General features: G+C 41.1%; 1 protein-coding gene across 7 annotated transcripts in view; it reads left to right on the top strand.

The window, feature by feature from the left end:
• The first annotated feature begins 20,891 nt into the window (after positions 1-20,891).
• lrp8 (low density lipoprotein receptor-related protein 8, apolipoprotein e receptor) overlaps positions 20,892-21,278 on the top strand; it is a 115,666-nt gene continuing 115,279 nt past the window's right edge. For 5 of the 7 annotated variants that reach the window (XR_013132808.1, XM_077014812.1, XM_077014810.1 and 2 more), the window contains exon 1: positions 20,892-21,083. Coding sequence is in view for 6 of the 7 variants with exons in the window: in XM_077014812.1 (XP_076870927.1) it covers positions 21,017-21,083 (67 nt within the window). In the remaining variant the exon portion in view is untranslated. The remainder of the gene's footprint in view (positions 21,084-21,278) is intronic. The other 2 variants (XM_077014815.1, XM_077014813.1) reach the window with 1 other exon arrangement.

Raw genomic sequence — 21,278 nt, 5'->3', positions numbered from 1 at the left:
AGGCACTTGGTCCTTTAAGTGACACTGGGGGAGCGGAGAGAGAACGGTGCTATTGTTTTGAGTTGCGTGGAAAATAAAGTTTCCCTCCTCGGGATTTTCTGGATTACGCAGTTTCTGTCTTGTTTCCCGAACCCGCTTCAAAGTGGTCCCACACCGCACGTCTTTTCGCCCGCTTCATTTTGTTTTCCACTCTGGTCTTTCGCGACACGTGTTCACTTCTCGTTCTTACGCTCTGTTCAAGTTACTACAGTAGCGCGCTCTAACGATTAATCGTGATTAATACATTTTGATCGACTAACCTCTTGATCGACAATTAATCGAAAGTCGATTAATCATTTGCATCCCTAGTCAGAATGTATGTCAATGTGCAGCATTACAGCAGAGAGCACATTTCTGAATTACAGTACATACATGTTTTCTCTATGAAATATTTGAACGATTGCAGACAAAGTTGTTCTTCCAATATTCAGCTGCACCCAGCGACCAGCTTCAGCCATTGTGAGACCATGATTTACATGTAAAACATGGTCCACAATTGTTGCCCTTACTGTATTTCACTGTTTTGTCCCCTCAGCCTTACACCACACAGTCTTACCCATCTACACCACACAGTCTTACCCCTCTACACCACACAGTCTTACCCATCTACACCATATAGTCTTACCCCTCTACACCACAGTCTTACTTCTCCTATTGACTGTTCACCCTATACATGGCCTTGTCTTTCCATTATGAGACTTTGTGATACTGCCGTGTTTAGCGTCTATAAATGTTTGCCAATTACAGTAAAGGTTCATGAGACGCACCTCTAACCTGTGGTTGAGACCATTGGTTGATCTAAGCCTTCACCAATTCCCTTTCTTACTGTAACTGAATGTTCACTTGCAAACAATTTAATCAAATTAGGATAAATTACCAAAATGTAACAAAAAAATTGACTAAATAAATGTAAAATGATGCCGTAGAGATTATGACAACATGTTCAGCACTTTTGCATATAATGACCTAGGCGATGACCTAAAGACTAAATGTTTGGGAGGGTAAGACAATTCAACAGACAATCCGTACAACACATTTTGATAAACATGACATAAGCAACACATAATGTAAAAAACAACAGACAACTGCCCATGTCCATTTGCAATATGTACAAAAGCATTTGGAAAATGTTAAACACAAGGAGAAATTCAATTATGATGTGCACAAGTGACAAGGAGATGTGGAGACTGAATGAACTGTTTTGAGAATTTCAATTCTGATCTGAGAAATGAACCAAACCGACTGAGAAAAACTGTAAATAAATGTAAAATGATGCCTTAGAGATTATGACAACATGTTCAGCACTTTTGCATGTAATGACCTAGGCGATGACCTAAAGACTAAATGTTTGGGAGGGTAAGACAATTCAACAGATAATCCATACAACACATTTTGATAAACATGTCATAGGCAACTGATAATGTAAAAAACAACAAACAACTGTCCATGTCCATTTGCAATATGTACAAAAGCATTTGCAAAATGTTAAACACAAGGAGAAATTCAATTATGATGTGTACAAGTGACAAGGAGATGTGGAGACTGAATGAACAGTTTTGAGAATTTCAATTCTGATCTGAGAAATGAACCAAATCGACAGAGAAAAACTGTAAATATTGATTGATGGGTAAAATTGATCTTTTCACTTGTTGCCCTTGTGGATAATGAAAACCTTACATTAATGTGAATATATAGATAATTCATGTAATATATATATAATGTCTTGTACATGTTTAAACCTACAAAGGTTATTTGTGTAGAGAGAGGCAGAAGGCAAGACTTCACCAACCCAGTGCCTCAGAACATTTTGGGCTTCAGCGTGAAGTCACTATCTTGTGCCATTTAATGGCTGTGTTATTTAAGGTAACCCAGCACTATTTCTCACTTAAAGTACCATTCCCAATGCCCCGGGTCTTCAGGTCCAATCCTTCTGTCCCTCCCAAGCATTGTTTCACCTGCAGGATCTACTGTGCGGTGATTAAAGTGAGATTGCTGTGCTCCCTCACGGCCTAATGGCATATTGTGTTCTGTTTCAGCTCGGCACGTTTGTTATCTTGATCGCTGGCCTTCCGTGTGATAAGTGAAGGAATATTTAGTCATGAGTGGGATGAAAAGTCACACTTAAGTTTTGCTTTTTGTTGGAAACTTGGAATCTTGGAAACTCTGACTCTATTACATATTTTAAGTCAGGTCTGAAAACGTACTTGTTTAGAGTTGCTTTTAATGTATGATTCTGATCTTCTGTCTATTTTTTCCATTATTTTAATTTATTTGTATCTTTTCTCTGTCTTAATTCTTATTATTGTTATTATGTAAGGTGACCTTGAGTGTCAGAAAGGCGCCATCAAATAAAATGTATTATTATTATTATTTATTATCTTTTAAAATGTCATTTGTTTTGAGAAGTCATTTAAACAGGTGTCCTTTGAATAGTCATGTAATGCAACATCTGAAGTAGCATTCTTTGCAACTGTCATGAAATTTCAGGCGACCCTGAAAATGAGATACACTTTTCTGCTCTCTGTAACTTCAGGAAAAGGTCACGTTATGCCGAAGGTCGAAAAGACACGTAGCCTCTGCACTTTATTCATGGTGCGGTTGTGGCAGCACTGTTGGCCAGCCATCCCATGTTATGCAAATGAGTCCGGAGCGTCCCCCGGTATTCGTCCATCCATCCGTCTCACGCACTGCTCGCTGCCGCGGACGCCACCTGCCTCGTCGCAGGCACACGAGCACGCCATTTAAAAACCGCGTAGGCAAAGCCCACGTGAGAGTCCCTGCTTTAAAATGGAAATAGGGGCCTTCTAAAAATGCCCTGCAGGCCCACCAGGTCACCCCACCTGCTGGATGCACGCTGGCCAGCTTTTCAGAATGGGAACTATGGGGTGGAGGAAGACTGCTGGTGTTGGCTCTGAATCAAGCTTTCTTTTCATTTTTGCAGCCTAACACACAGTTTATTCTGATGCCTTTGAAGTGTATTGAAATTACAAGAATCATATGTTATTACATATATTGTATTACAGTATAATGCTGCTCATTATCAGATTGTGTCAAATCTGCAATTAAAAGCCAAGTGTCAGCCTCTGATGTAATGCATTATAGAGCAGGGGGGAACAATTGTCTACAGAAAGAATACAGAAGTAAATATCTGAGTCATAATCTGAGTCAGTGCATTAGAAAGGTCAGTTGCATCTCCCGCATGGAGAAAAAGCATATACCACATTCACTTCCCAGAATCCTCTGCCTCTCTCCTGCTACTACAACACTCATCCTTTAACTGTGTCCTCGAATACTGTCCTAGAGCTGTATCCCAGCACGGAAGGGAGTCTGGGTTTTACGGTCATTAGTAACTTACTGGCCTCAAGATAGAGCAGACATGCAAAAGTAGGGTGAGGAGACGACGTGGGAGAACTAGACGGTTGGACATCCCTCCAGGAAGGGTTGGGGACAGCAGCGTCTGTGTCTGCTTCACATTACAGGCAAATACTCACACTCCATAAACATGAAGCAGCAATGTAATTTTACGTCTTTGTTTTAAAACAAGACCACCTAGAATTTTCCATCCCAGGTCCATATACGCATGAGATCATGTGGGTGGTTGTAAGTTTGTTTCCTGTAGTCTAATCCTCCGCAGCTGAGGCCTGGCTACTGTGTACTGAGAGGATTACATTTTGGGAAAGTGTGCTGAATGTTCCCCGACTGTCTCGCTGGAGACACTTCTGCCTGGGAGACGGGGCTCTGAAATGGGCTTCCCATTTGTAATGATGGGGCTTCGTTGGACACCCTGAAATATTCTGAGAGGTGCGGAGAGGTGTGAACCCAGTGTCTGTGAGGGGAGGGGTTTGCATGACTGGCACCAGGTCTGCCTCGTCCTCATTAGCCCAGAGAGCAGATATTTGGATGCATTAACAAAAGGGAAAAGATGAATCATTTTTCATCAGCCCCCAGTGAAAGAGCGCAGCTGTGTAGCCAGCTTCTCTGACCCTTTCTGCCACACTGGAACGCCACGTGGCTGTCTGATGGCTGACCACATGGTGGGCCACACAATACTTCATGGCTGGAAGAAGCAATACTGTCTCCAAAAAAAGGAGATGTTCATTTGTGCTGCAGACATATTTATAATGACAATAATTACCATAATAAAACTTGAATATATACAATTTAAAGTCATACAGATTTTAAAAAATGTAGCCAAACAACATTGAGAGAGAGAGAGAGAGAGAGAGAGAGAGAGAGAGAGAGCCTAGACAGCTTTCCAGGCACTCCTTTAATATACGACCTGTCAGAGTGGCCATTGTTTGTTATAGGACCGGGAAGCTTTCAGTGCAGTTTGGACCTGATGATTTTGCAGTGTGTTGAAATATCATTGCTCCTCCTAGCTTTGGACAATGGCACATTGATGAGAAAACTGTTTGAATATTTATCCAGTTTGACTGTGTATTACACAGAGAAATATGATCAAACTGGATAAATATTCAAACAGTTTTCTCAGACCAGTTCTAAGAATCTAGTTCATAAGACCGTAATGATTACAATTATGATTTGTCATGAATCTTCTCAACTGGTGCAACTGGCTTTCAAGTTTGGTGACTGAAGAGATGTGAAACAAATGTGCATCAAACTGTTTGTTGCCGTATTTCTCTCTCTCCCCTCCCTATCTCTCTCCCCCTCCCTCTCTCTCTACTTCCCTCTCCATCTCCACCTCTCTTTCAGCAGGTGAACAGAGGAGTGTTAACTGTATCCTTGTGCAGTATATCAGGAAGGGATGATGAATGATATCTCTTTAATAGTCGCATGAGTGAACCTTAGAGGTCTTCTTCACTCATCTTTTCTCGTCAGGACATCCCATCATCTCTTTGTCTCCCTCCATCCCCCTCTCCTCCTCCTATCCTCCTCTTCCTCCTCCTCTTCAGAGTGTTTCTCCTTTATTGAGCCCTCACAGCTGAAAGATACAAAGGGTTATTCCCCTCACACACACTCTCTCTGACATGTACGTCCCTCACCCCATCATGTGACTTTACATTGTCTTTAAATTCATTTTAAAAAGTATAATTTTAATCATCTTTATACAGTCTTTTTACATTTATATAATTATTATTTCTCTCACGGTACGGTACCCCTGCTGGTCGCCCCCGTATACAGCTGCAGTTGTCTTATTGTTGCGTGGTGTTGGTCCCTCAGGTGGGCGGGGCATATGATCCGCCTCACCTGAGGGTCGTTTGTTTGTCTATATATGTCTTGTCTTTGTACCAGTTGACTGCTGGTTATTGTATCCTTCATTTGGATATTGTCACGGGTTTTTGGTTTGCGCACTTTATTCATTAAAACCTCCCTTTTCCCTGAGACTTGACGTGATCACTTCCATTTTATTTCGTACTCCCTGCTCGTCACACTTTCTTTTAATTTTTATATTATTATTCTTTCTTTTAATGTTTATATAATTATACTTTCTCTGTAATTTCTCACTGTATTCTTTTTTATCTTGGCAAAAACCTTTCTGAAATGAAACTCACAAGTTTTATTATTCTTCTATGCTGTATTTTTGGTAAAGCACTTTGTGAACGGTGTTTGTGACAGTTATGCAAATAAAGTATATTATTATTATGGTTGCTGTTGCTATTGTTGTCATTATGGACTCATTTTGGACATATGGGATATGCTCTTTTGTTTTGGGATGTACAGGGCTAGGCGGCAGAACACAGATATTTTGATTCCCAAACCTCTGGACAACTGTGTCAATGAAATGATGTTAAATAGCCATAAAAAACATAATGAGTATTCTTTAAATGATTTAAATTTGCTCTCTTTTCTTTGTAATTTTGGCATGTACCTTCCTGAAATGATAGAACTCAGAAAACTAAATAAGTGACACGTTTGATTTATTCTTCTATTTATGCTGTATTTTCAGTAAAGCATTTTCTAAACTGTGTTCATGAATGTTATACAAATAAAGTTTATTATTGTTGTTGTTGTTGCTATTGTTGTCATTATGGATTCATTTTGGACATATGGTTATACCCATTTGTTTTGGGATTTACTGGGCTAGGTAGCAGAACACAGATATTTTGATTCCCAACAGTCTGACATCTGTGTCAATAAAAAGACGTTAAATAGCCATAAAAACCATAATGAGAAAAGTTCTGTAAACATATGCTTGGTAGTTTATGAGGACTTGAACGTCATGACGGAGGATGTCGTGGTTTAAGGGCACTTGATGTAACAGCTACGTTTTGTGATACAAATTTCAATTTTGCAGAGATATGACCTGCCTGTGTCGAAAACATTATGCCTATGTTCATAACCTTATAAGCACCTTTTGTAAAGGAGCTTCTTGAAGAGTGACCTTTAAGTGCCTGTTTATAATCCCATAATGCAATCCCTTCCTTGTGTCTTTCTGAGGGCTGACACTGAGAACAGCCCTACTCAGACGACGGAGCTGGTCAAACAACCTGCTATAATTCCCATCATGCCCCATGCATGTCTGTGTAGGTTGTTGCTCTTTACCTCTGTCTTGACAACAGCACTGAATGCATATGGATGAGGGTAGACAGTAAGATGCTAACATCTAGCACTCTGTCAGCCTGGCCTAGCTCACTGAAACCCTAACCATAGGTGGACCACATGCTAATATTATAGCATGTTCTTTTAAAAATGACCATCTATTCAGTTTGGACTGTTTTATGTACAAATTTGCAAAAAAAAAAAAAAAAAAAACATGGAATGATAGATCATCCTCACCGAATTCCAATGTTTTAAAATTGTTCTTTTCTGAGAAGAATATCTTCTTATATTAATGTGAAAGAATCAAATCACCTGCCCTTGAGCCATTTTAATTCATACGTTTTGTATTCATGAATAATACGCTAGCACACAGTTATGTATTCATGAATAATATGGTATCAAGACAAGTCTTGTATGAATGCACAGATCAAAGTACTGCATGTTACTGTCAAGTCCTCTTTCCCAGTTGCTAAGCTACATCTGACACTTGTGCAGGTGTACTTTTGGATTGGTAGTGAACTGTTCAACTCACACAGGTAAACTGGGGTAAATTCTTAAATATTCAGCTGTAATTGTCAGACCCAATACACTGTAAGCAGAAGTGTTTGTTCTCAAATATATGGACTCATAAAGCTACCCAAACATTATCCCTTAATAAGATATCAAAGCACAGAGGTCTGTACCTGTTTTGGTTAGTTATAAAATTAAATGTAGAACAGTGACATTTCATAGTAAGCTACACAGCATAAAAGCATTGCAAAGTAGGATTACTCAACAGTGACATGGCTGGTTCTTAACTGACCCCAGGAAGTGGCTGAGTATAGAATAACCTATGGAAAAAGGTCTTCAATATGCACAAAGAAAGAGATACACAAAGTTATAACCCAAAACTGAAAGCTGAAAGATATGAAAGAAATTTTGGAGGCATGGGAATGATATATCACACCATCTCTGAAACAGTACAACACAATCTCATGTTTGCTGTGAAATTCAGCCACATATTTCAGGAATGCAGGTTTACGCTGAGGCAGACACGAACCAAAAGAGAAAGAGCTGCAGATGCGGACGGGACAGGAAGGTAGGAGAGGAGATGTGTCTGGCTGTCAGTCAGCACGGGCTGGAACAGCAGAAGGGCACATTCACAGGTCTGCATCTGCGCCTCTATCTTTAGAAACGATTCTAAAATATATTCAGAACTTCTCAGGATGGCTTTTTTCCCCCTCAGCTTTGTTTTGGGTGGTTTTTATTTTTATTTTTTGGTTGTTATCGTTGATGTTTTAGGGGTTTGTTGATGTTGTTGTTTGTTTTAGCCCCTCTTCCCCATGCTGCTACAACAGGATGGATTATAATGGATGTGCTCTTTTGTCGGGTTCAGTTTTCAGCCAGAGTACGTCTGTGTGTAACATCTGCAAGCTAAATGCATCTCTCCTTGGATAATGAAATTAATAGCTCTGCTTGGTCTCGATGCCAACATCATTTTCTACTGTACCCTATTATATGGAAACCACACAATCACCTAACAGTCATCTGTACTTTATACCTTTATTTTGGTTTAGACTTTTATAAGAACAGGAAATGTAATACAACTGTAGCAGTTCCTGTGAATGGAAGACACAATGATGTATTCAATATACCTGAGATTTACGATTGGTCATGGTGCAACACAGGTTTGAACGAATCATCAAACATACTGGAATGAAACCGCAAATATAACGTCTTTATATTAAAAAATGTCTGTACAGTTACAAATCTTATCATTACATGAATGGATGTGTCTCAGTCTTCTTCCACCTTCCTTATATTAAATGTTTGTGAGTAAATTTAAACCACATTGAGTTATAAAAAATAAAAAAACATTTGCTACCTATAAGGATTTGTCTATTAAATGGTTCTTCATATGATTGAACTTCACTGGTACTCTGTGAAAAATGCACCACTCGTGTTGGAGGTACAAGAGAGAGGAACATCATGCAGTAGAGGAACAGGAGGAAACGTTCATAGGTGGCCAGTGCTCTTATTACCAAACCAATGACAAAGACTGCCACAGTGCACAGGCACCTGTATCAGAAATGGATTAACGACAACGACGTACAGTCGGCTTTGAGATGAGTGGTGTAGGAATTTCAGAGTTTCTGTCCAATTTTTATCCTAATTTATCCCATTTTTGCAAGCAGAAATGTTTGATCAGTCGAGTTCCCATTGAAGCATGTCACTGCAATGTTAGCTCAGTCCCAGGAGAGCTAAAAAAAAAAAACGTATATGGTTGATTACAGTTGATTATACCATTGACATTTGCATTTGGTAGTTGTCTCTGAACACGAAGACCAAAAGAGATAATGCCAGTAAAGCAGGACATGGGCAAACATAAAAACAAGAATATGTAAATCAATCTGAGATTGCAGACACAACCCAAGCATTGCATGACTACTTTAACCTACAGGGGAATGATAGACATTCGTCCTAGCAAGTGACGAATAATGTGCTGTATGAACCAATCAAAACAAGTGCACACTGCAATACAGACACAAGACGCAGTTGTTCTGTGACACAAAATACAGCGTTCCGTCTGTCAAGACCCGAGCATGTTGCCACTGCCATGGGACGTGGTGCCTGGTTTCATCTTTGGGCTTCGACAGCAGGATGAATTCAGCGGTGGACAGAAGCGTCTTAATGCCTGACGTGGACACTGCTTCACCTCGCTGCTGGACAAGGCACAAAAACACAATGTGAAAGGATGTGGGATGTTTGTTCAGGGACAAAGGGTGAAGCTTCTGGACTGGGCTACAGTGTCTCTCCACCCGGTCCCCCTACAGCATGTGTTCTCCAGTCCTGGCCATTATCGTTGTCCTGACGTCATTATCTTGCACCAGTTGGATTATTCCCCTCTGTGCCCAATGAGTAGATGTGTGTGTGTGTGTGTGTGTGTGTGTGTGTGTGTGTGTGTGTGTGTGTGTGTGTGTGTGTGTGTGCGTGTGTGTGTGTGTGTGTGTCCTCATTCCTCTTGTCTTACCTGTCTTCATGTCTCTGCTGTGTCAAGGTCCTTCACACATGCTGTGACAATGCGCTGGCCTACATTGTCACAGGAGAGCAATAGAAGTTGATGTGTGATCCCTGAGAACAAAAAGCTCTCAGTTTGTTTTTCTATACCCTCTCTTCCTCCCTTCATCCCTCACTCAATCTGGGGACAGCAGTAAAGCTGTCCCTCTCTCTCCAAGTCTTGGCAGAGTTTGTATGTTTACCATATGCGTGAAGGGACTGGCCATGAATCTAAAGAAGAAGGTAGTTTAAAAAAAAAACGGCTTTGGGTTCACAGATGAAAGCTAAACACACAAATAATGGTTGAAAATACTGAGGCCAAGAACTGTAGCACTGGCTATGGAAAAAAAAAACGTGCGTGAGAACGTTGAATCCAACATGCTCGAGTGTGGGGAGGGTGAGCCCTAGAGGTGTAGCAGCAGCAGAACCACCCCCCCCCCCCAATTATGTATCAGCCAAAGCAGCCATTTTATGTAACTATACTATTGCCATGGGTGTATGGAGAGTAAACCAGAGCAGACGAAGCCTGTTTCTAGAGAGGTGGGCGGAGCAGCAGGAGCAGGTAGTCCACAGCTAAAATGGGGCATTTCAAATTGTTTCAAGCAGAAGCTTCTGGAAGACTGGTGCTCATGCGAAGAAACGCTCTTAAAGAAATACAAATAGAAAAGCATCATTTATATCTCATTTGTAGGTCAGTGTCTTTCTCTACCTGATTCGCGAAAGTGTTTTTGATTGAGGCTGCTGTTTGCTCCTCGTGCTGTGTTTGAACCAGAATCTTAACATTTTCCATTACAGCAGATTTTGGTTTAAAAATAAAGCCCATCATTGATAAGCCACCTCATGTAATCCTTCCTCTGTGCACCTGTGCCCCGGTTCGCCGTGTCGCTGCTGGCTTCTTTGTCTAATAGCCTTTGTTTACATTCGGAGCTCCCTAATGCCCTCAGAGGTAACCTGCTTACCACACAGAGCAAATCTTTATTTTATATTTATATTGTGAAATATTTGTAAATGCACAAACAGGGTTTGCTACATTAAGCTCCACAGGAATAGCTATAATCCTGCTTTAAATATTTTGCTTTTTTCCCCTCTGTATTTGCACAACAGGTGAAGGACCTCTGTCCAAAATGTTGTTTTTGTATGATAGGTGTACTGCTTACTGGATCTTCACCAGGATTGAAGGTGCTTTAATTGTCATTCCCTCCCTTGCTAAACAATCATGAAAAACGTGTCCGCAATCGCCAGTGTGCATGCTAATGGAAGTGATTAATGTGCTTCAGAAACATGATATTCTTCTGCTGACACATTCATCTTCCAGAAACAACTACCAATTCCTCACTCTCCTCACACAATTGCACACCAGGTTTACATTTCATGCCAGGTTTGTAATTTCAACACATTATGACTCCTGTTGTCGTCTTGCTGTTTCCAACAGGAGACATTTTTCATGTGAAAGAGAAATTCAACTTTAACCTGCAACATTATTGTTTGGTGTTGCTTCTGTTTTTCAGTGGAAAGGTCGTGGCCCAGTTGGAGGCCCAACCCATTTGTTCCACACAACGGTTCAGAAGTGTTCCTCCAGACATCTGCCCTGTGAAACTGCTTGGCCGTGGTGGACTTGTAGAGCCATCTGCTGCTGGGATGTCCTTTGGTATGCGGGTGACTTGCATTACTATGAGCTAACAAGCAAAAAAATATTAGTAACAAATAAAGATTAACAAACAGAAGTGTAAAAGAGAAAGGAAGGTAAGCAGGTTCCACCTGTCATAAACATTTACTGCCATGTTGTGTTTGTGGACACCTTTGGTGATAATTTTTCAGGAAGGAGGGGTCTTTTTAAAAAATGCCTTCAGATCTTTGTGGAGGTACATCTCTGTGAGATCATTTGCATCAGCAATTTACTTAGTTTCACTTGATTTTCATCTACATTCTTTGTATAAAAGCTTGGTAGCAGCAAAAAAAAATTAAGGACATGACTCCTAATGTGAGGCCATATTGTGGTGTATTTTAATTTGTTACCTGCATCGAAAGGGCTCAGAAACTGTTAACTGTATTACAAGATCATATAACTTCTGGGTGCATACTTTTAATTAAACTAGTTTACATTAGCTCAAACAAATATTCTGTAACACACACATCCACAAACTCAAGCATGTACTCACACACACACACACACACACACACACACACACACACACACACACACACACACACACACACACACACACACACTCACACACTACATTAATTTAATTACTTAATAAATTGCTAATTTACTTAACCTTTATATAACCCGTTCAAGAACCAATTCATGTGTAAATGCAGGCCGGCTGGGCTTGCCAGGGGCCGTCCATCGTGTCACTCTACCCTTGCTCCCTGCTTGGCTAGCTGCTGCTCGCCGGAGAGCTGGCTCCGGTCGCAGCTCCGTGGAGGCGAACACTGCTACTCCATTGGCCCTCGCCCTCCTCTCCTCAGCCTCCTCCTCCGTGCGGGCTGCAGCTCGGGCTCCCCGGGGCCTCCCGCCACCTCGCTGCCTCCCAGAAGGAGCCCAGGGCTGCGAGTGTAGCGCACAAGCCGCTGGGGTAATGGTGAAGAGGCCGAGAGCCTGTGATCTTGCACTCACCACTGCTCTGACTGTACATAAAGTCACTGCCTTTGTTTCAGTGACACACCGTATCGTAAAGGTTGTTGGGATCTCCAGTACTTACACAGTTTATACCCAGTCGTGCAGAAGCTTGTGGTGGTGCTTACAGATAAAGGAGGAGTGGCTGAGTGTTCACAGTGAGTGCAGGGGAGGGACTCCTTTCATGAGGCCATTTGTTATGTATCTGCTGTGTGGTTCACTGGTTCGGTTTTTTATAAGTTATATATGGTCATTTTCTTTATCGTTGATCTTTTTGCTGCTGACGGTTGCGTCGGGATATTGAGATTGTTGAAATGTGTTGACGTGCTCTCGTAGCCTTTGTGCTTTACTGCATGAATCCCAAAAAGAAAGGTTTTTTTTTTGTTTTTTTTTGCCCATGGTTGACCTGAAAATGGATGTTGCTTTGCCCTTAATATGTCTACTTTGCTTTTAATGCAGGGTTTGACACCATTATTTTCACAATCAGCTGTGATTTAATCCCATTTAGGGTGGGTGTGAAGTCGCCACATTACTCACGTTGTCATGGTAATGATGGCAGCAGTTCCGCACCCTGGCTGAAAGAGGTTTTATATGAGCCCCACAGCCAGAGCTCAAGGGCCAGCTGGCATGTGTGCAGGGGCATGCTGGGTAGAGCATGGAGGACTGGTGCAGACGGACGCCTTCATTCGCATGCAGCTAGCGCCCTGCGCCCGTGCGACAGAGCACGGCCAGCCAAATAAATCACTCAGAAATGATGTGGCATTTATCAGCGGATAAACTTGACGGATGGGCACCCCGACAGTAAGGTGGACATTGGTGAAACTGAAGGACATTCAGCCAGACACAGGTACTTTAAGGACAGTTACCAAACGTGGAGCAATACCTGTGCTCAGCAGCTAAGCCGGGAAACCGCTGGGTGCACTGGAAATGGAAAGACCAGGCACTGCTGGACTGGTATTCACTGGGTTTCCTCATATTGACATTGTGAATCACCATGATTTCACTATGATTGTGAATCACTGTCAGGTTCACCTAGACGTTGCACCAGCCGAATGAAGCAGCCCTTCAGACGGAGGAAAGATGGAGCATCTTTTAGCACTTTTGGATTTCTTTTTTTTACAAGATGCCCATCAGTCCAAATCCTTTTATCAAGTTCCACAGGGAATATTTGCCAATAATAATTATTGAATTCATAACTTCAAGAATCATCAGGGAACTTCGTCTTATCAAACATTCATGTAAATGAATATGAAAGAAGAAAAGGTATGAACATAAAAACCTTAACTCAAGCCTTAATCAAGGGGTTTGTGTCCATGCACAGCATGAGACACATGTTTTCATCAAAAACAACTTGCATATTCATTCATATGACAGTGTATGTGCTTTTGGGAGTTAAATCTGTGACCTGGGGTTCATGAGCTCCATTACCACTCTGTAGCTCACCTGATGATTTGAAACAATGAGAGGTTTAAATACAGCAATAGAAGCCCAGCATTAGGAACTACAGTATATTACTATTAGCAATAGTGGATAAAAATGGACAATCAGCAGCACGCTCTCTTCATATTAATCATCACTTCTGGGCAGTATTTTGAGTTCACAATGTAGCCTGATTGCTCAATTAACCTCAGTGATGTACAATGTAGCCCAAACCAAACCATCACACAAAAGCAATTGCAGAGAAGCCTGAAAACTAATTTCCCAATGAAGAATGCTATGAAGAATGCATAAATACAGTACTCACTTACATACACAGAAATGTCATCAGTATAGCAAAAATATATGCACAATTTTGCTAAAAATGATAAACGAATAAATAAGAGAAAATGGACTTCACTCCAGTGTGCTTCTGCACTGCTTTCCTGGGTTCGGTCACCAAGGACTTTAAACCCTGGGGGCTGCTTGCCTGCATAGCCAAAAATAGATCACACACCCCCCCACTCCCAAGGCACTGGTCAAATCTCACCCTGTACCTCACATCCTTTACAGCATAAGTACAGCTCAGCTAGACTAGCCTCCCTCGAGGGACACTGAAGGAAGATGTGTAGTCTAAGCTCTTGTGTGCACTGGCACCCAGGCAGTGGAATAAAGCTGCCCTGTCTCTACGGGGTCCTTTGCTGTCTTCAAATGTTCACTGAAGATCCCCTTTTTAAACAGCGCTTGAAAGAATCACCCATGTGAAAAAAATTGCGCATCAGAAAATAAACAAACAAACAAACTAAACCAGTACTTGCCCTCTGGATGGATGTGTGAGTTTGTATTGATCCTACACAGGTTGATGATATCTCGAGCTCTTGCCTACATGGGTAAGTATTAGGCCTAATGATTACCACGCAACAAAGCACTTATGTGTGTGTCACTGTGGGTAAGAGGGTCTGCCGACTGCTGGGAAGGTAAATGCAACCATAATGACGGGTATTGGGGTGGGAGTTCTTCTTCAGTGAGCTTTCGTGCCAAGGAGCTGCTGATACCCGACGCTCTCACAAGGACGAGATGGAGGAGAAAGCACATCTCCGTTCGCTTCCTGTTTTTACGTTCACCCCGTGCGACGGGGCGGGCCTGGAGAGAGAGGCGGCAGGTCCAGAGGGGGGTTCGGAAGTCCTGCTTCTCTCCTGCTCCAGCTCCCCTCTTGGCTGCTACCACGGTGCTGGCTGTGCTTTCATTTGACAAATGTAAGGGCATATTACCCACAACGCCCACTTTATTAGAAAACCCTACCTTACACCTTAAGTGACTGGCCACAGTTCTGCGTTATAGGTGGAAATTATAGGTGTGTAATTGCCCATCTCGTGCCATATATATCATTATACGTCCCTCACCCACTTCTACTCTGGACCACGGGACCGTTGTTGACTGCATATGGTTTGTGTTCTGAAGAGAGCTGTGACACAGAGACGGTAGTGTCATGGCAGTGGGCGTTAGGCTGGGATGAGTATCTCAGGCACAGCAGTGCTGCTGAATTTAGTTTTTTTTCCCCATGTGCCATGTCACTGCCAAGCTGAGAATTTCTGACCACCCAAAAATATCCAACCAAAAATATCCCGTGGTCAGGAACTGACTATTGAGAAGGAGGCAGTTTTTCCATGGAAACAGATTAGCTAGACTCTAACTGTACTCTTTTTATTAGAAAGGAGCTGTTTCTAATAAATACTCCTAACGAAGCGTGTGGTGAGGGTACACTTCTATATGCTCCGTGCTCATAAATGAAAGTGGGATGGGACGATCACCCTGGGTGAGGTGTAATCGTGCATGTCCGACCGGGTCTTTAGGGCTATTCCACTGAGCAGGATGCATCATGATGGCAACTCATTATCTGCACGGATCCGTCACTAAAGAGACTTACTTTTCACTTCTAAACTACTGCAGCATGTTGTTGTACAGATTTAGTCTAGTCTTCTATCCAACTAAATATGAGTAACAACATTAAAATGCTGTCACTGTGTGTTTTTGCTGCTGTGTTGTTTTTTTCAGGCTGCTTTGACAATGGTTTAGTTTGAACACCAAACCCAGTCACGGCTTATTGCAACACCCAGGCTTAATCGGTCAAAACACTGTTGAATATTTGACCACCGAAACATTCTAGAATACAATAAGCAGCACAGACATGTTCTAATGAAGGGCATAAATATTACTATCTTGTATATCTGCATCTGCACATCACATGTTCAATCCTCACTTGTTTCTGTGGAAAGTGGTAACTCTTTAAACCTTTTTTGGATTCGTTATAAGGTAAAGCTTTCTTTTAATGCTCTTAACTGTTGTGTACATGTCTAGAAGATGGATATCAATGTCAAGCCCAACTTGAGCTCATTTCCATCCCCTGATCCCTGTTCTGGGCCTTGTGTTGGTCATCTTATCACAGGGCTAAGAAAAGGCTCAGAGAAGCGATATGTCACGAGACTCGCCTTTACTAAGCTGCTTGGTATTCTGTGTTTGTATGAGTGACATGTTATAGACCCCCCATCTCACCAGGAGGGAAAGACCTTTCTTCTTCCACCTGCTTTTGTTCATTCCTCTGTGGCAGGATGTCACTTTGTCATTCTTATTTTTGGTTCCTGCACAATGTTGTTCCTCTCAAGTTCTTAATATCTCTCTATACTGCTCAACATCCACTGGTTTCTGCAGTCCGCAATCGTAATATTAAGCGACACACATGACCTCTCATAACCCCCTTTTCCCAGCTTCACCTTCTTTTGTTTTATAATCATCAGTTCCTCGCAATGATTTCCATTTTGTTTCGGACTCCTCATTCCAGATCTAGAATCTTTTGCTCTCTCTAGATCATTCAATTCTTCCATATCTCTCATTTTTTTATGCTGCTGAGTCAGAATCTCTCTCTTTCGCTTTCTCTCTCTCTCTCTCTCTCTGTCTATCCATCCTTCTGAAGTGCCACAGTAAATTGTCTCGTGCCTCAGCACTGTAAAATGAATCATTATCCTTCAGTAAGCTGGAAGAGATCAGACCTAGCTCGCCAGAATTATTACTCTCTGCCACAATGCCTTCTTAAATGCGTGATACCCTTATTTCAATTCAAGCAAACTGCTTTAATAAGCCATGCTAAAAATTGAAAACAGAAATTGATTATGAAAAAGATCTGAGTTAGACTGCTACAGAGGCCTCTAACAAAGGGTTTCACCAACACGTCTAACAAAAGAGGGCTGTGTCCTGAGCACAGGAGGCCTGTCTTGTAATATGGCTTTAGTCAAACAGATTGCACACAATCACAGATCCAACTGCTTCAGAGCCCCACTGTAATTCCATTTAACCACATTGCTCATGCTTTGTAGTCTGGGTTTACATACCACAGAACCTGCAGGGCAGTTTCACACTAAAGGAAGGACTTGAAATTGCTCTCTAAAACCAAATGTTGTAACCCTTTTTTTTTTTTATCAATAACAATATTGCATTTTGTGTGACTTTTTTATTTATCTGATTTCATCATATTCTACTTTTACATGTAGATACAGTCTTGTTTGAGACATTGCAAAACGATTTCGGCCTGCAATGCTCCTGTTGGAAATGCACTATAATTACTAGTTGACCCATTGTTCTTAGCTTTTAGAAGACTAAAACTTCAGTTGTTGAGGTGAACCGATGGAGTTATGTTTCTTATCATCAAGCTATTTAGAAGTGAAGTTTGCTGATGATGTCCTTAGGGCAAATGTGTGCTTTCAGCGAAAATCACAGAGTACTAATGCACACTGTATATTAAAAAATGAATTTGCCTTTGTTGGGCCATTTCACAGCAGTTTATTTGATATTTAATTGGAGACACGCTGCACACCAGATAACTCCCACAAAGCACTAAGAAACTGAACACAGCACTCACAGCAGTTAACAGTGTTCAAATTCAGGTTAGTAGGTGCCTTGTAGCAACTACTGCAGTGTTGAATTGGAAGCTATGGTATTGAATTAATTCAAGTCGTTCATTTGTCTAGGACAAATCTAACTTAAACATTGTGGCCAATTTTTTCTTTGTAGTCTGATATTCTATGATTTCGCATTTTAAATTTACTGAATCTTAAAAATGACATGCATCTCAGTGCTGTCACTCAGTAGAGTATTAGTGAGATTTGTTCTCTAAACAGTTAAACTTTCAGGAAACAGATCCACATGCATGATGAGGAATTGTATCAATATGCTGAGAAAATCTTCTCATGATTTGCATTTAGACGAGATGATCATTATTGTAATATTGTGATGATAGGGTTGGTATCATAAGAACCGAGAAAACAGTCAACATGTTAAAATGTGTGTGTGTGTGTGTGTGTGTGTGTGTGTGTGTGTGTGTGTGTGTGTGTGTGGGCCTAAGAAACATGTCACATTGTTGTTATTTCAGAACTGAACTTATCTAAATAATGGCACATATCAGATAATACCAAATGCATACATCTCGAGATAAACCTGCAAAGGCTGGGTAAACTGTGAGAAAGTTTTACAGGGTTTGTCATTATGTAGACACACCTGCACGAAACAAGCTCTTTCCACCTCTATACATCACCTGATCTACATGCAAACAGGATAATCTTCAAAGGTCAGTGGCTGATGGAGATGCATGACTGTCCCAAAGTGGCATCAAATGCAGGAAGTTGCAAAACCATCTTCAATCCTTTTCTCTGTGTCCATATAGACTCAGGAATCAGATACAAATGTTCTCTCACTATTGCCGCTGAACTGGTAAGTGAGGACTTTTAAAGTTCCATACCTGGGGAGAACAAAACAAACAAAGAAAAATAGTTTTGCTGAGACAACACATTCTGGAATTTATTTTGAACTGCTGAGATCTTAAGAAAAGATTGATTTAGGTGCTTCATGGATAAGAAACAATTATGAACCACAATGAGTGTTCAATTTCAGTTTACTTATATTTATTAGACTAGTTTTAAGGGTCTTCAGTGCCTTAAGCAAACAAGGCCAGGCTACACAGTGTAAAATACTCACCATATTTGATATGCATTATATAGCACATACAGACTTGTAAAGAAAATACATTTCTGCACTGCTTAATGCCTTGAAAGATACTAGACTTGAAAATACATAATAGTTACAGAACATTTTCAAGTATTTCAAGTAAGTTTAGCAAAGTGAGCTCACAGGACAGAAGAAAGGTATGTTTCATCTCACATTCTATAATGCGTTTTAACAACAGGCCTGTTTGATGTTGGGGACTTTAGAGATTATCTTTGTTGTAAAAATGCATTCAGGCTCACTCAGCACAAATGATTTCACACAGCATGGCGTTAATCTGACTGTTACAGCATGTAATCCTAAATTATATAAAGAAATATTTACATACCTGTTCACAATGTTTGCAATGAATGTATGTCCACTATTCAACTTGGCAGTGAAAACTGTGACATAGCTTTGCAAGTCATTGCCTGAATGACATAGTAGAATTGCAGATTAAGAGAACTCAAGGAGACGTGTGAGAGGAGCTTTTGCAGGCTATTTGGCTACATATTCTGCAAGAAGTATTTTATAAAATGCCTCATTACATTGAGTAATCACAAGACTACTCAAACACCAGTGAGTGGAATATAACCTTGACGCCACAATGAAAGTCCAGCATGAATGAATGCTGTACTACAAAGTGCTACATGTGGGCTTCCTGTTCAGGGTGGATTGAGTTCCTTAACCCAGCAAGTAAAGTAAAAAGAATATGTAGTTTCCTATGTGTATTTTAGAGCATTCAGCTGGTTAACATTCAGCTGGGGGGGGGGGGGGGCGGGGGGGTTGTTCACTTTCACTGCTATATCACTGGATAAAACCATGTTCAAATCTCGTTCCTGACCACAATATAAGCGATGTGGGCAATGGACCAAGTATTGACTAAATGTTTCTCTGCTTTTTGGGTCAGTGGCTTGGCAGCTAGCAGCTTCTCTAGTCCTGCCTGGGCGAAGGGAGAGCCTGCTGAGAACTCTGCAGCATAGTGTGTCTGAAAGTGGCTGTGCTTATTGTAGGAGTTTGCATGGAAGAAGGCATAACAGAATCATATTTGGATAGTTATGAGCTGCCTCCTGTATACTTGCTCCCTTTAGCTGAATGATAGCCCAAACGAGTAATGTGTGGTGGTCTTCAGGAGGCTGGCATTGGAAGGCCTGGCTAATCCAGCTTTACACGATCCGCTTCAGTGCAACAATGCGCGTTTATTTTAAAATTGTTCACACAAGCTGTTACAACTGCACATAAAGGTTGCGATGCTTCTCAGCATGTAAATGAGAATTGCTTTAGAAGTGCAGTGGTCAGGACTAAACCAAATTAAAAGTGCAGTAGGGAAACCAACCGTGTTGTGCTGCAGGATCATGGGCTGACAAGCTGAAAGGGAGAGCCCCACTGTTTCAGACGGGTTGCGTGAGTCTGGCTGCGTGGGACACAGCAGAACAAGCATGCGCTGTCATTGGCAAAGTCCTTTCCAGGAGTTCAGTTCACATGTCACTGGAGACTGTTGGCACCTGGATAAGGAAGGACTGGTCTTCTGGTGCAGCTCATTAAACCCTTATATGTGTTTGTATATATATATATATACAGATATATATATTGTCATATAACAATATATATATATGACAATATATATATATATATAGTCAGATATATATATATATGCTGTGCTATCTATATGCATATATGCAATGCACAGAACATTACAATACATATGATAATATATAATTATATATTTATTTATTTTATAATATATACATAATGATATATAAAATATAATTATATATATAATTATATTTTATTTATAATTATGTATATATTATAAAATAAATAATATTATATCATAGAGTCTCATTCTATGATATAGAGTCATATTTTATGATTTCAACAGATATATGCTGTATATACATAAATACATTTTTTTCATATACTTTTTCATCATCTTGTCTCAATACATATTTTGCAGCCCATCTTACTAAACAGCGAGGACCACTATTGTATAACTATCCTCTTTATTTGAACTGCTATCTTCTACAGACTATATTAAAAACATCTCAACAATATCACAAATAGCCCTGAAAGTTATTACTGCGGCGCGAGGTCCATCTTCCTCATTGGCTTATTGCAAACATCACATCCTCCATCAGATTGTCTAGTACTGTAATATACGGATTACCTCTCCAGCTGCGCGCACCGCTGCGTCTACAGTTACCGCGCGGCCCCGCCCCTCCACGGTGTCGTCACCAGTTCAAACGGGTGTATTGAAGCCGTGGCGAGCGCGAGCGAGCGCACTGGCTCGCGAGCGGACGGAGGAGACTGTGGCCACGCGCTTCTTTATATATACACACACTTCGAATGAACGCAGCGTCCACGTCTTGAAGAATGAGGTCGGGAATAGGACAGCTGCTACTCTTACATGTGTTACTCATGGAGGTTCTTCATACGGAAGGTGGGTCGTTATTGTCAGAACTTGAGAATTATTGCCGCACGCTCAAGGAAATGCGGAGGCGAGCCGGAACCGGCGCGGATGACTCCTCGTTCACAACTCGATTATAAGTAATTGTGTTGGGGAAGTGAAAATATTCTCAGTCAAGTGGTGATTTAGATTCATTTTAATTCGGTTAGGAATAAAGCGCAGGCGGGC

Source organism: Brachyhypopomus gauderio, chromosome 8 (assembly GCF_052324685.1).
Source record: "Brachyhypopomus gauderio isolate BG-103 chromosome 8, BGAUD_0.2, whole genome shotgun sequence".
Classification (NCBI taxonomy): domain Eukaryota; kingdom Metazoa; phylum Chordata; class Actinopteri; order Gymnotiformes; family Hypopomidae; genus Brachyhypopomus; species Brachyhypopomus gauderio.
This window is presented reverse-complemented; position numbering and strand designations above follow the sequence as displayed.